Below are 12895 nucleotides of genomic sequence, written 5' to 3'. Positions count from 1 at the left end.
TTCAGTTCACTATCGACCAAAAACCAAGGTATTATATGATAAATGGGTTAAATTGAATAAATCAGTAATTTAATTTATTGCTTCCAATTCTACATTTTTTAAATTAAAAAATCGAGGTACCATAAGGACTGAAAAGTAGAGATGGAGGTAGATTAAGCACGCAAGTTTGGAAATAATTTTATTTATGGGCTTAGTCATGTGATAAAATAATTACTTGTGAAACATTATTATGAAGCCTATTTTTTTAACCTTTGTTACCTTTTTGTTTGATTTTACTTTGAGCTGAATAATGCTTTTGTAGAATGCACTTAAAATGTAGTACTATGGGCAACCTATGACTGTAAGGAGAAGGAGGGAGCTTTGGATTCTATTGGTAATGCATTGGCATTGAGATCTGGAGTCCAAGTAAATCTTCCAAGCTTAGGTTGATGTCATACTAATATAATTATTTTCTACATTTCATATTTTAGTAAACTACTATATTCCCTTTAAGCTAATTTATACTCTTTCATATATAAATCGGGTTCCTCATGGTTCTGTAGTTGGTGCACAAGTAATATAATATAAATCTTCTTTGTGAGGGATTCATCGAATAAATAAACAAAGCCAAAGAGTAAATCATATATTGTAGTTAAAGACAACTGGAGATATATGTTATGATTAGTAAAGAAATAATCTGATGTAATTATATGAGATCTCAGAAAATTAGGTAAGTTATCTTGCCAAAAAGACTATGCAAACATAGTATTACAATATATAAAATTATATTACATAAATAATATTTTTTTCCCAATGTAATTTTAGCGAGTTTCGTATTTTAGGCAAAAAACATAAGGATGTTGTAATTGTTTCATTAAGTTGCAAATGCATGAAGGTCAAGGATTCTAAACATGCTAATTTGAGGGGGTGCAGCTGGAAAGATATTAATATGTTGTGATTAATAATGCACTTGGAGTCTCTTGGTCAGTTCAATTTCCGCGAAAACATCATTTGTTCTCCGCTAATATTTTTTGGGGGCATCATCATTAATAACTGGTTTCCATTTGATAGATTGACAGTTATTTATTGTTAGAATATAAGATCCTGGAAAGGGTCATCTTTAACACCTTGAGGTTTTAGAGTAATTGGTTCCTTGACATGGTAACTTTAGAGAATAATACTGTGATTCTCTTATTCATCTTGAAAAGTGATATACAAGTGTATATATATACAGACCTAAACACCTGTCTTAGGAAACTACATAATTAGGAGACTACAGTAAATAAGCCTATAATTAAGGATATCTGCCAACTAGTTAGTTGTTAGATAATTGATCTAATTGACAGCCTGGTTGAACTAATATACAACTAACACTCCCCCTCAAGTGGAGCATAGATATCAATCTTGCCCAACTTGGTACAAATATAATTGATCCGAGTTCCATTTAGAGCTTTTGTGAATATGTCTCCTAATTGTTCTCCAGTCTTCACATATTTTGTAGAAATTAAACCTTGCTGAATTTTCTCACGAAGAAAATGACAATCAATTTCGATGTGCTTGGTTTGCTCGTGAAAAACTGGATTTGATGTGATATGAAGAGCAGCTTGATTGTCGCACCACAATGTTGTTGGCACTGAAGTCTTAATTCCTAGTTCCTTCGATAGCTGATGTATCCACATTATCTCACACACTACCTGTGCCATAGCCCTGTATTCCGACTCTGCGCTGGATCGGGAGACTACATTTTGCTTCTTACTCTTCCATGAAACCATGTTCCCTCCCACAAATAGACAGTAGCCTGAAGTTGACCGTCTATCTATTTTGGAACCTGCCCAATCTGCATCTGTAAAACATTCAACACGAGAATGTCCATGATTGGCATATACAATACCACGTCCAGGTTATCCTTTTAGGTAACACAAGACTTGCTTCAGTGCTGCCCAATGATGAACTGTTGGAGAGGACATAAACTGACTAACCACACTTACTGCATATGAAATATCAGGACGAGTCACTGTAAGATAATTTAACTTCCCAACTAACCTTCGATACCTCTCCGGATCTTCAAACAGTTTTCCATCTTTTGTAAAGTGCATGTTTGGAGTCATTGGCGTACTACACGGTTTTGCTCCCAATTTCCCAGTCTCAGTTAATAAGTCAAGAATGTACTTTCTTTGAGAGAGATAGATACCTTTTTTACTCCTTGTAACTTCAACGCCCAAAAAATACTTTAATGCTCCCAAGTCTTTTGTGTGGAACTGTGTACTAATGAAAAATTTGGGAGATGAGATTCCTCTACTATCATTACCGGTAATAACAATGTCATCCACGTATACCACTAACAAAATAATACCAGTTTCTGAATGTTTGTAAAACACTGAATGATCCGACTTGCTTTCTTCATACCAAAATGTTCAACAGCCTTGCTAAACTTTCCAGACCATTCGCGAGGACTTTGTCTTAAACCGTACAATGTTTTTCGAAGATGGCAAACTCGTCTCTTCTCCCCCTGAGCAACAAAACCAGGAGGTTGCGCTATATAAACCTCCTCTGGAGATCACCATGAACAAAAGCGTTTTTAATATCAAGCTGATGCAATGGCCAGTTATAAGTGGCTGCCATTGACAAAAACAACCGAACAGATGTCAATTTAGCAACAGGAGAAAAAGTGTCAAAATAGTCCACTCCGTAGGTTTGAGCATATCCCTTAGCAACAAGACGGACTTTAAGCCGAGAAACTGACCCATCTGGATTGGATCTAACGACGAAGGAACAGGTGGAGGACATGAACCTGGAGGTGGACGCCGAGAGTAAACATGAATAACCGGAGGCTCGATAGGAGTAGAAGATGGTTTAGGATCTGGTTCTGAGATATGTTTAGAAGATGTTATAGAGTAGACCAACAAATTATCAGCATCCTCCTCAAAGTTAGCACTGGGCAAGGATGAAAAATAAGAGGTGTCTTCCATAAAAGTGACATCAATTGAGACCAGATATTTGTTTAGGCTCGGGCAATAACATCTGTAACCTTTCTGAAGTCGAGGGTAACCAAGGAAGATACATTTTACTGACTTGGGATCTAATTTGCTTAGATTTTGATGGACATCTCGGACAAAACAAGTACTGCCAAAGATTTTAGGTTCAACCGGGTACAATGGCTTATCGGGGAAAAGAATTTTGTAAGGGAACCTACCATTCAGAACAGATGATGGCATGCGATTAATCAGAAAACAGGCCGTAGAAACAGCATCTGCCCAATATGGTTTAGGAACATTCATTTGAGATAAGAGGGCCCTTGCAGTTTCTAAAATATGACTGTTTTTACGTTCTGCAACACCATTTTGAGATGGAGTATCGACACAAGAAGTTTCATGAAGCATGCCATTTTGAATCATGTAGGATTGAAATAAAGTAGATGTATATTCTTTGGCATTATCACTTCGTAATGTACGAATTGAAAGATCAAACTGATTCTTAATCTCGGAACAAAATGCACAAAATATAGAAAACAACTCTGACTGATTTTTCATTAGATATAACCATGTTACACGAGAATAGTCATCCACGAAGGTAACAAAATACCGAACTCCGGGTTTGGACAAAACAGGGCAGGGGCCCCAAACATCAGAATGAACTAGTTCAAAGGGACTACTTGCTCGTTTATTGACTCTGGGACTCGAACTAAGACGATGATGTTTTGCGAACTGACATGACTCACAGTTTAATGTAGACACATTACAATATTGTGGACAGATTTGTTTAAGCAGAGGGAGAGATGGATGCCCCAACCGACAATGATCTGTAAAAGCAGAAGTCACACTCGAACATGCAACAGAGGTAGGAAATGATGTGTCAAGAATGTAAAGGCCTCCAGACTCATATCCTTTACCAATAATCTTCTTCGTCATAAGATCCTAAAATAAACAATGCTTCGGGAAAAATGAGACACAACAATTGAGTTTCTTAGTTAGCTGGCTAACTGAAACCAAATTAAAGGACAACTTGGGTAAATGTAGTACTGACAACAGAGGGAGTAATGGGGTCGGATTTATAGTGCCAGACCCACTAACACAGGATGTTGACTCGTCAGCTAAAGTAACAGTCGGAGTGGATGAATGAGATTGAAGGGTGGAAAAGAGATGCGAGTTACCTGTCATATTGTCCGTGGCACCAGAATCGATGACCCATTTTGAGGAGGAAGAAATAAGACATGCATTGGATTTACCTGAATCAGCAATAGCATTGACAGATGATGAAGATTTCAGTGATTTCTGAACTGTGAGAACTTAGCAAAATCATCAGCAGAAATAAGGACCGATTTATCAGAAGAATTATTAGTTGACACAACGTTGGCGGAGTGCTGTTGATTTTTATACTGTAGCTTTCTACACTCGAGTTTTGTATGACCAGGCTTACGACAGTAGTTGCATACAATATTCCCAGAATCTGATGCTCGAGGTTCATACTTTTGGGAGCCAGCACCTTTGTTTCTATTCACATTAGTCTGATTAATTGATCTCACAGAGGAATAATTACTATTTCGACCAATCAAAGCACTGTTAAGCGGAAGAACCTGAGTGGAAGGACTTTCTGTGCGAAGAACTCGACTAAAGACATCTTGTAAGGAGGAGATTTCAGAACCAGAAAAGATCTGTGATTTTGCAGACTCAAGCTCAGAAGGGAGACCAGCCAAAAAACTCATGATGGCCATCTTTTCGCGTTGACTTTGTTGAACCTTCACATCAGGGCTGAATGGCAGCAACATATTAAGCTCTTCGTATGTCTTTTTGAATGCCATGAAGTAGTTGATAAGAGATTGATCATGTTTCTCCACACGGTAGAAAGATTTGCAGACCTCATACATGCGAGATAAATTCCCTTTTCCAGAGTATAGAAATTCCAAATAATCCATAAGTTCCTTAACATATTCACAATGATTGATCAAACCAATTACCTCATTATCAATAGAATTGCAAATCTGAAGGAACAACCGAGCATCTTATCTGAGCCATGCCAAGTCCTCTTTCTGTTGCGTAGTAAAAATTCCATCTTTCTGTTTTGGACCGATCAGCGGAGGATCATCAGTTAAATGAGCATCTTTATCAATACTACGTAGATAAAGACGAATTGTCTTGCTCCAATCCTGGTAGTTTGAACCATTCAACTTATGGTCTGTGATTTTAGACATAACTGGCACCACACCGGTAACAATTGATTTGTTCTCAGCCATAACAAAGAGCTGAAAAACGATTGACTAAAGAAACAGTTTCGAATTTATGAAAAATAAAAAACCTGGCTCTGATACCATGTTAACTTTAGAGAATAATACTGTGATTCTCTTATTCATCTTGAAAAGTGATATACAAGTGTATATATATATACAGACCTAAACACCTGTCTTAGGAAACTACATAATTAGGAGACTACAGTAAATAAGCCTATAATTAAGCCCTATAATTAAGGATATCTGCCAAGTAGTTAGTTGTTAGATAATTGATCTAATTGACAGCCTGGTTGAACTAATATACAACTAACATTTATAATGTTTTTCTTTGTCACATACTTGATAGATTTTAACATTGTGGCGAATGACGGCAAGCCACAAGAAAGTGCAATAGTATATAAACGACTTTGGAGGGTTTAAAGCTTGTATCGGTCCATAACTCATGGCTAATTCTATATTGACTGAATATGAACTCATATGCTCTCATCTTTTTTGCCTCATATTAAACGAGGTTCACCTGATCATTTTGGTCGCTAAAATGGTAACTATCTCAGGTCATGCATGCTCCTAGATTTTACCAATAAATAACATATCTATATATTTTCTAAATAATCAATACAGGTGCTTGGAGTTTGAAATTAAAACCCTCGCCTCAAATTTAATGTTGGTATGGTGGATCTCACAGTAGTTTATCAATTTTTTTCAGGACATGCCATTGCTCAAATAATGCCAGCTCTTTCTCTGTCTGCTCAAAATGTGGTGCAAGAAAAAGCCTTGGAAACTCCTACCGAGAACTAGATTGATACTACATATACAAATAAAAGCACCGGCAAAGTGCAAAAGATTAAAGCTCCTGTTGCAGTGGCAAACAATATTCCAGCAACTTCTGGAGGGGATATTAATTATGTGGTGTTATGACGGGATCACGAGGTTAACTTTTGGAGGGAGGAGACATTAGTTTTTCAGGACAATGTCATTGCTCAAATGATTCCAACAATTTTGTGTTTTTGAACTTGGTACAAGACAACATATATGTAATTTTTCAACCTGGCATACAAAATTACAAAGAATGAAATTAGAGCATGCCCGTGCCTTGCACGGGCTATAAAGCTAGTTATAAGATATAAATATAACCGGAGAATGTCTAAGCTTATATTAGTAGTTTTAGCTCTCAATATGTTGATCACTTAACCATAATTAAGGTAACTGACATTGGTGGTACCATTAGTAGATCCAGAGATCTTGATTATCTTTTTCTGTCGTTGTGTCATGATGCAAAAACTTGTAGTTGTATGGGACCTCTTCTATTACAGGTTGTGGGCTTTTTTCCCATTGTTTACAGTATTTCAGCATGACAGTATCATTCCATTTACTTGGTTCTGTTTTCTTTCCCAGCAAGATTGGCTTGAACATTCATTTGTAGTTACCTGGTGTCTATGCTCGTTTTAGAAGGTACAGAGTACCAAATGCATACCATACAGAAAAGTTTAGTCTTTCCTATTTGCTATTGTGATTTCAGGTGTCATATTATTTGCAAAGTCTAGATTGATACTCAAACTTTTCACTTCTGTTTCAATACAGAACTTGTTTGTATTAATATGTGATTTTACTTGATAAGATTGATGAGTTAGTTTATACTTAAAGTGCATAATTCTTAATTACTGTTTTTCGAGATGCAGAGATGATCGTGAAGTCCGACCTGAAAGATGAGTAGTTTTAGATTTATCCATTGTCCAGGGTTTGAGAAAAGAAGGCTTATAATTTTTGTATTCTGGGTTTTGTGCTTGAACTCAAATATATCTTTAACAAGTCCTTTGGCTAGGTGTTTGGCAATAAGTAGACGCAAACCATTGAAATTCAACATTGACTCCAGCCAAAAACACAAAGTTACACCCTTTCTGCTGCTTACTTTTACACCAAGTTATTTGTTGAGTAATGCTGTATACAAACGTACACGTAAATAAAATATTATTACAAAAGCTTGAATGCAGCTAAATAAAATATTAAATTGGTAGTCTAACATTATTTGATGGAGAAAACATATTAGCAAGACCAGGTCGGGCCATTTCCATATTAAATCATTGCTCTTTCTTATCTTATTTTTTTTTTTCTTATCTTGGTTTTCTCTTTCGCATTATGTAGGTTAATACAGAGACTTTGAAGAGGAACAACGTCTCTCTATATATATATGTACATTGTACACACAAAACATGCAGGGTTCCGAGCTTGAAGCTTAACATCCATCATTTGTTTGCTCAGATACTTATCTAACATGTCAACGGTTAGCCCCTCTCTCTCTTTTCCTTCTACGCAATCAAATGCAATATTGTCTTTCATATGATTTGCATTTTATGGATTTTACCAGCTAGTTGCGATATTTTACTAAAGCATATTTAGATGTTGCACATATATGGCGCATAAATGAGGGTTCTGTGGTGATGCATACACTTGTGATGCCTGAGATGTAAATCACATATCACAAAGTATACCTTGTATCACAAAAGCTTCTGGCTCAAATTCCACAATGCTGCTACACATTTACATGTATCACCCTATACACATAATGCATTTTTGCGAGATTAATTGCTTGAATATATTGCTTTACTTGTGCTAATTGTTTTATCCTAGATCTTGCTCTGTTTCCTCTTATCATGCTATGTATATATGTTCGCAGAAACAAGTGTCCTGAGGTTTTAGCAATCTGCAAACAGAGTCATTAATTAACATCATTTAATAAATAAAATGGTGTGTTATAAACTCAAAGTCTTCCTTATCTAAGATGAGAAACATAAGGCACATGTCTTCAGATGGTTAAGAGGATGTATTAATTTGATTTTTTGACACGTACTTTTAAACCATTTGACAGTACAGTTAAAATCATTATTTTTAAAAATTTTCTTGTTTAAATAAAAATATATGATTAATATTATAATTTATAGAAGAATTATAAAAATGATTATTTTAAATATGTGGTCAAAGAACGTAGAAATGTGTATTAAAAGGTCAAGTAATCTATATTTCAAAAGTCAAAACGGAAGTAGTATATGCTACATAAGCATATTTTGAGCATGGTGGATTTCTATTGGTTACGATCTAAAACTGATGATGGCCCCTGCATTCATAAAAATCTCCATCAATAAAATTCCTACATCTAAAAAAGGGAAATTTCTAATGGTACCACTAGGAATTTCCCTCGATCTACAGTGGTACCATTAGGAATTTCCCTTTAAAAAAAATAGTTGTTAGTGCATGACTATTATAGATGGGTCCCCGTCCCGGCAGTCGTATGCCGTGAACTTTTAACTGACGTATTATCTTCTAGCTGTTCATGTTAAATGATTATTCGGCTGTCAGGATTATAACAAATTTTTAGTATTTTAAATGCTTTTTAATCGTTGGACGGGTAAAATGACACGGCTAGCGATTAAAAAGCGTTGAATAAGACCTCTTCCAAGCAGTTAAAAAACAGTGAACGTATGTTATATTTCTGGCGGCTGGCGGATGGATATTCATCAGACCAGAAAACAGAAAATGGTACGCTAGTTAAAAGGTCCTGGCATACGGCATACGACCATGACCCGTTATAAATATTTTATTATATCATCAATGCTTATATTCAAATATTTTTGTATATCTAAAATTCTGGTTGAGGTTTCTTGGCTGTTCACTTAATGCTTTTGATGCAAATAATTAGCAAATTCGCTGGCAAATATGGGTCTCACACAATTTTAATTTCTTTGTTCAGATTGTGGAGATGATGGTGCACATGGATTGTCCTGGATGTGAAAAAAAGATTAAGAAAGCTCTTTTAAAATTAGATGGTACATAGTACATACTACTCCTTAACTCGACTCCCTCCTTAATAAACATCACACTTCACACACGCTTAAAATTGAGATTAGAATTCATGTTGCAACGATTTCTCGGAGGGCCCAAGTTAAAGTTGGTACTGTAATACACCTCATGTAATTTTGCAGGGGTTGAAAATGTTGAAATTGACATGGAAATGCAGAAGGTAACAGTTACAGGATTTGCAGATCAAGAAGATATCCTAAAGACAGTTGCAAGAAATGGGAGGCAAGCGGAGCTGTGGCCATATCAGTACAATGCTGATTACCGAGATTTTGATCAGTACTACAACTATGAAAAGAACCAGTTTCAGAGCTATCCCACAGCTTATTCTTCGTCCGACTATAAGCCTGCGTGCAACTATTACAATGGGTACAATGTTCACGAATACAGTTACTATCGTCAACCAACCTACCCAAGGACGATTCTGGATCAACCAGCTTTTGCTTTGTTTAGTGATGAAAATACTAGTGCTTGTTTGATAATGTGATAATACTGGATCCAATGTATAGATCCTTACTTCAATAATTATTTTGCAGTACAATTAGGCCGTCTTCATGCACTTTATTGTCACAAGTTTGCAGTAATGAGTGAGGAGTCTTGTTGATTTTCTTGGCGCCTTAAGCTATCTGCAACATGAGCAACTACTCCAGCTCCAGCATTATGAAACCACTCACTTTTTACCTTTATATAAGTAAGTTCGATGAATTAGAATTATATACTGAGCACTTGAATTTCAAGCTTTAACGACGAAATTACTATTACATACATGAATGTTGTTGTGAGCAAAGAATGGCCAAAATGTCGAGTGAAAGTTTACATCAACCTTCTTCCATCTTAATCGTTGCAGCCCTCGTATCATTTCCTCTGTTTAGCAATTTGAATAATCCTTGCATTAGTTCAAACAATATGATTTTTTTTCTGGGAAAGGAATAGAAATGTCACATTCACACACACACATCAATGCTGAAAAGGATCTTACCTTCAATAATTTCATGATACTGAAGTGTGTTGCGTATGGTGGGAGTGTTTTGAGCTGCTTCCTTTGCTTTGGCTAATTCTGGAGCAAAATACGGACCCTCAGACGAAACTGGAGGACAATACTCAACATCTACTACATGTTTGTAACCATCTAAAGACTGCAGAGGAGGCTGCTACATGCAGTAATATTTAGTATGCTAATGATGAATAACTGCAGGTCTGCAACCATCATTATTTCAGTATAAGATATTGAATCACCTTGACAAGTTCTGCCTCCCTTCTTATAGAGGACGTGCGCCAGCCAACCAGATCTAAGTGGCGTTAAGGGGACTGACAAAATTAAATCTAGTTGACAACTGTATATTACAACTCTGCATTAGGAATATGCATGCATTGGTAATGGCTTCCTTAAGCTACAAAATTTTGAGTCAGGATACGGTCATAAGACACGTTAGCATAGACCATCCGACTTGTAAATGCACCAAGAGAAGATCTGCAGCACATACAAAGATCTAGAATGGTGACATCAGTATCATAATATTAAGAAAAAAACTGGAACATGAATTGTGTGCTTACATAAATTTTCCTTCTTCACAATCACATGCCATTCTTAAGAGAAGAGGCGGTTTATTGGGTTTACCATCAGTTAGGAACAGTTGGCTACCAGTTTTACCAACTACAAAGGAAGCGACTGGTGCTGCTATTTTCTCCAGAATGTTTACTCCCAGGACTAATGGAAACTGAAGATAAAAGGTGGATCAAGTATTAGCAAGTCTAAATTTGGGCTTAACTCTGTTTTATTTACTATACTGCTTATTGTTGGTTAATTCATACAAAGTCTGTATAGCCCTGCATCATTTTAGCATTTTATGCTGCTCTTTCTTGATAGTAAATTGATTTCGTAGTTGTTTGGTTGAGTCTATACTAGCGTAAATAGTTACACAAGTACATATACATTAATTTCAAAACTAGAGAGACAACGAGCTGTATTGATCCAAACAAACCTGTTTCCTCCCTCTCACTCCTAGATGAGGTGTTGCCAGAGTGATAAAATTGATTGGTTGTAGTCCAGCAATCAAGCCTTGCTTCAAAGGAACTTCTGCCCTTTTTTCTTTTGGAGGACAGACAAGATTGTCAATGTTCTGATCACTACTCGTGACAGTTGGTGTATAGAGAACAGCAATAGCATATCTTGTAAACAATCCGCCAAGAGAATGAGCTAAAAAGGAGATTTTTCTAAGGCTTTTATTCATCTTTACAATTTGCAGTACCTGTATCAGAAAATATGAAGGAATTACTTTGTATCTTGTTCTTTAAAGCTAGACTTTTAATGCCATTTGTGATACATCTTTCTCAGGCAAACTATAATGGGCATGCACACATAGGGTGAGAAAGAGAGACTGGAGTTCTCACCTCATCTGCTAAACGTTTCCCAGCTCCATCAATCCCACCAAAAGTTTTCGTGTAACTATTACATGAACTTGCTGCAAAGATTACAAACTTGATTCAAGAACATACTATGCTGTGAATTGTACAGAAGCCAAATGTAAGAAATAGATTACGGACAATACAAGGAAAAAAACGATCCCATAGCTCAAGGAACAACTAAATTGAACATAGCAATCCTCAGTCTCTAATCCATCATTCAGGTAAATATATATGTTTTTCAACTTCTAATCTAAGACATGGTCTTAAAATCCTTGAATCGAGTATATATCAAGATTATTTCTATAACTAGGCAAATCCCACCAACAACTTGAACTTAATTCGAAAGAAAAGGAAGACTTTCTAATTTGATCACAAGGACAACATACCATAGATCATATAATTTCTTCCCAGACGCTTTTTCAACTTCGCTTGTACATATATCCAGTCATTTGGGCTGCATCGTAAAACTTTCAGCAAGCTCAGATTTAGTGTTAATGAGTATGACTTACATGTATAGGTGCAAAGATGGTAATCAGCATATCTGTACCTCGCCAAGATGCCATGAACAAGGACTAATAGATGATCAGGTTCATCGTTCAGATTACTAAAGCCCTTTGATGACGCGACGTTTAGTTGAGTCATACTCATCTCTTGAGCTGTGAAAACTGTGACTAGAACAAGCTATCAAGCCTGCAATGTAACAAATTCGGAAGGTAGGTTGTAGTGGCAGTTATGATCTCTATTTTCCCTTGCAGGGACTTATTATCAGTCGATGATAACTTAAAGCAAAGTTTTAATTAGTTGGAGGAAGTCATTTCTAGGAATCCAGAGCACGTCATTAGAATTTAGAGATGTCGATTTTGACAAATAAACTGTCACAATAAAATATGATTCTGGTAAGCCCTCCTCTTAAAACTATGAGATTTTAGAACAGTTGGTCTATTACATGATATCAGAGCTTAGGCTCACCGGAGACTCGAGTTCTCTCAACCCAAAAAAAGAAGGGAAAAAGAAACAAAGATGCAACCAAGAATATCAAGTAGCTATCAACATATAGCCCTCTTCTCTTTGTAACAAGATTCACCCGACTGAGTAAACACACATGCAAATATTCAAATGAGTGCGATGGACTACCACAAATATAGAAAAATAACAAACAGCTGCGAATAAAATCTGAAAAATTCACAAGAACTCCTTTTATCGAAGTTTCACAACAATGAAAACATATGTTCACATGAAGACATCGATAAACATAGACATAAGAACGTACTACTTACCGGAAAACTGGCATAAACAAAAGATGAAGATGACGACGACGAAGAAGACGAAGACATTAGGAGGAGTATGTAGATAAATATTTATTGAATGCAACGACAAGAGATCTGGAAAGAAATGATGCTATTATTAGAACATATTGCCCATGCTCTGCTTACT

At 36.2% G+C, this 12895-nt stretch overlaps 2 protein-coding genes across 5 annotated transcripts; one reads left to right on the top strand and one right to left on the bottom strand.

Moving 5' to 3' along the window:
• Positions 1-8770: 8770 nt before the first annotated feature.
• Positions 8771-9710, top strand: LOC108209090 (heavy metal-associated isoprenylated plant protein 45-like). The gene is made up of 2 exons (XM_017379826.2): positions 8771-9024; positions 9181-9710. The coding sequence occupies exons 1-2, from the start codon at positions 8958-8960 to the stop codon at positions 9540-9542; spliced, it is 429 nt and encodes a 142-aa protein (XP_017235315.2). The 5' UTR covers positions 8771-8957; the 3' UTR covers positions 9543-9710.
• On the bottom strand, positions 9275-12895 carry LOC108209089 (uncharacterized). 4 transcript variants are annotated; one of them, XM_064087024.1, is made up of 11 exons: positions 12739-12895; positions 12009-12151; positions 11848-11928; positions 11447-11517; positions 11038-11304; positions 10610-10773; positions 10471-10526; positions 10292-10344; positions 10035-10203; positions 9822-9919; positions 9275-9736 (listed from the first exon to the last, which is right to left on the bottom strand). In XM_064087024.1, exons 2-11 carry the CDS (start codon positions 12022-12024, stop codon positions 9623-9625), a joined length of 1089 nt encoding a protein of 362 aa, XP_063943094.1. In that variant the 5' UTR covers positions 12025-12151; positions 12739-12895; the 3' UTR covers positions 9275-9622. The 4 variants fall into 4 exon arrangements, with proteins under 4 accessions (XP_063943094.1, XP_017235312.1, XP_017235314.1 ...); XM_017379823.2 differs by having other exon boundaries at positions 11848-11915; XM_017379825.2 differs by having other exon boundaries at positions 12009-12126.

This window comes from Daucus carota, chromosome 2 (assembly GCF_001625215.2).
Source record: "Daucus carota subsp. sativus chromosome 2, DH1 v3.0, whole genome shotgun sequence".
NCBI classification, from domain to species: Eukaryota; Viridiplantae; Streptophyta; class Magnoliopsida; order Apiales; family Apiaceae; genus Daucus; species Daucus carota.
The sequence above is the reverse complement of the archived record's forward strand: the minus strand, read 5'-3'. Positions and strand labels throughout refer to the sequence as shown.

What these genes read in the sequence shown, in the direction of transcription:
- LOC108209090 (XM_017379826.2), top strand. Translation starts at nt 8,958, where the DNA reads ATGATGGTGCACATGGATTGTCCTGGATGTGAAAAAAAGATTAAGAAA. An exon ending in AGCTCTTTTAAAATTAGATG is followed by an intron (nt 9,025 to 9,180) that starts GTACATAGTACA and finishes GTAATTTTGCAG; the next exon opens with GGGTTGAAAATGTTGAAATT.
- LOC108209089 (XM_017379823.2), bottom strand. Translation starts at nt 12,109, where the DNA reads ATGAGTATGACTCAACTAAACGTCGCGTCATCAAAGGGCTTTAGTAAT. An exon ending in GAGTGAGAGGGAGGAAACAG is followed by an intron (nt 10,774 to 11,037) that starts GTTTGTTTGGAT and finishes TTTTATCTTCAG; the next exon opens with TTTCCATTAGTCCTGGGAGT. An exon ending in GGGAGGCAGAACTTGTCAAG is followed by an intron (nt 10,204 to 10,291) that starts GTGATTCAATAT and finishes TGCATGTAGCAG; the next exon opens with CCTCCTCTGCAGTCTTTAGA.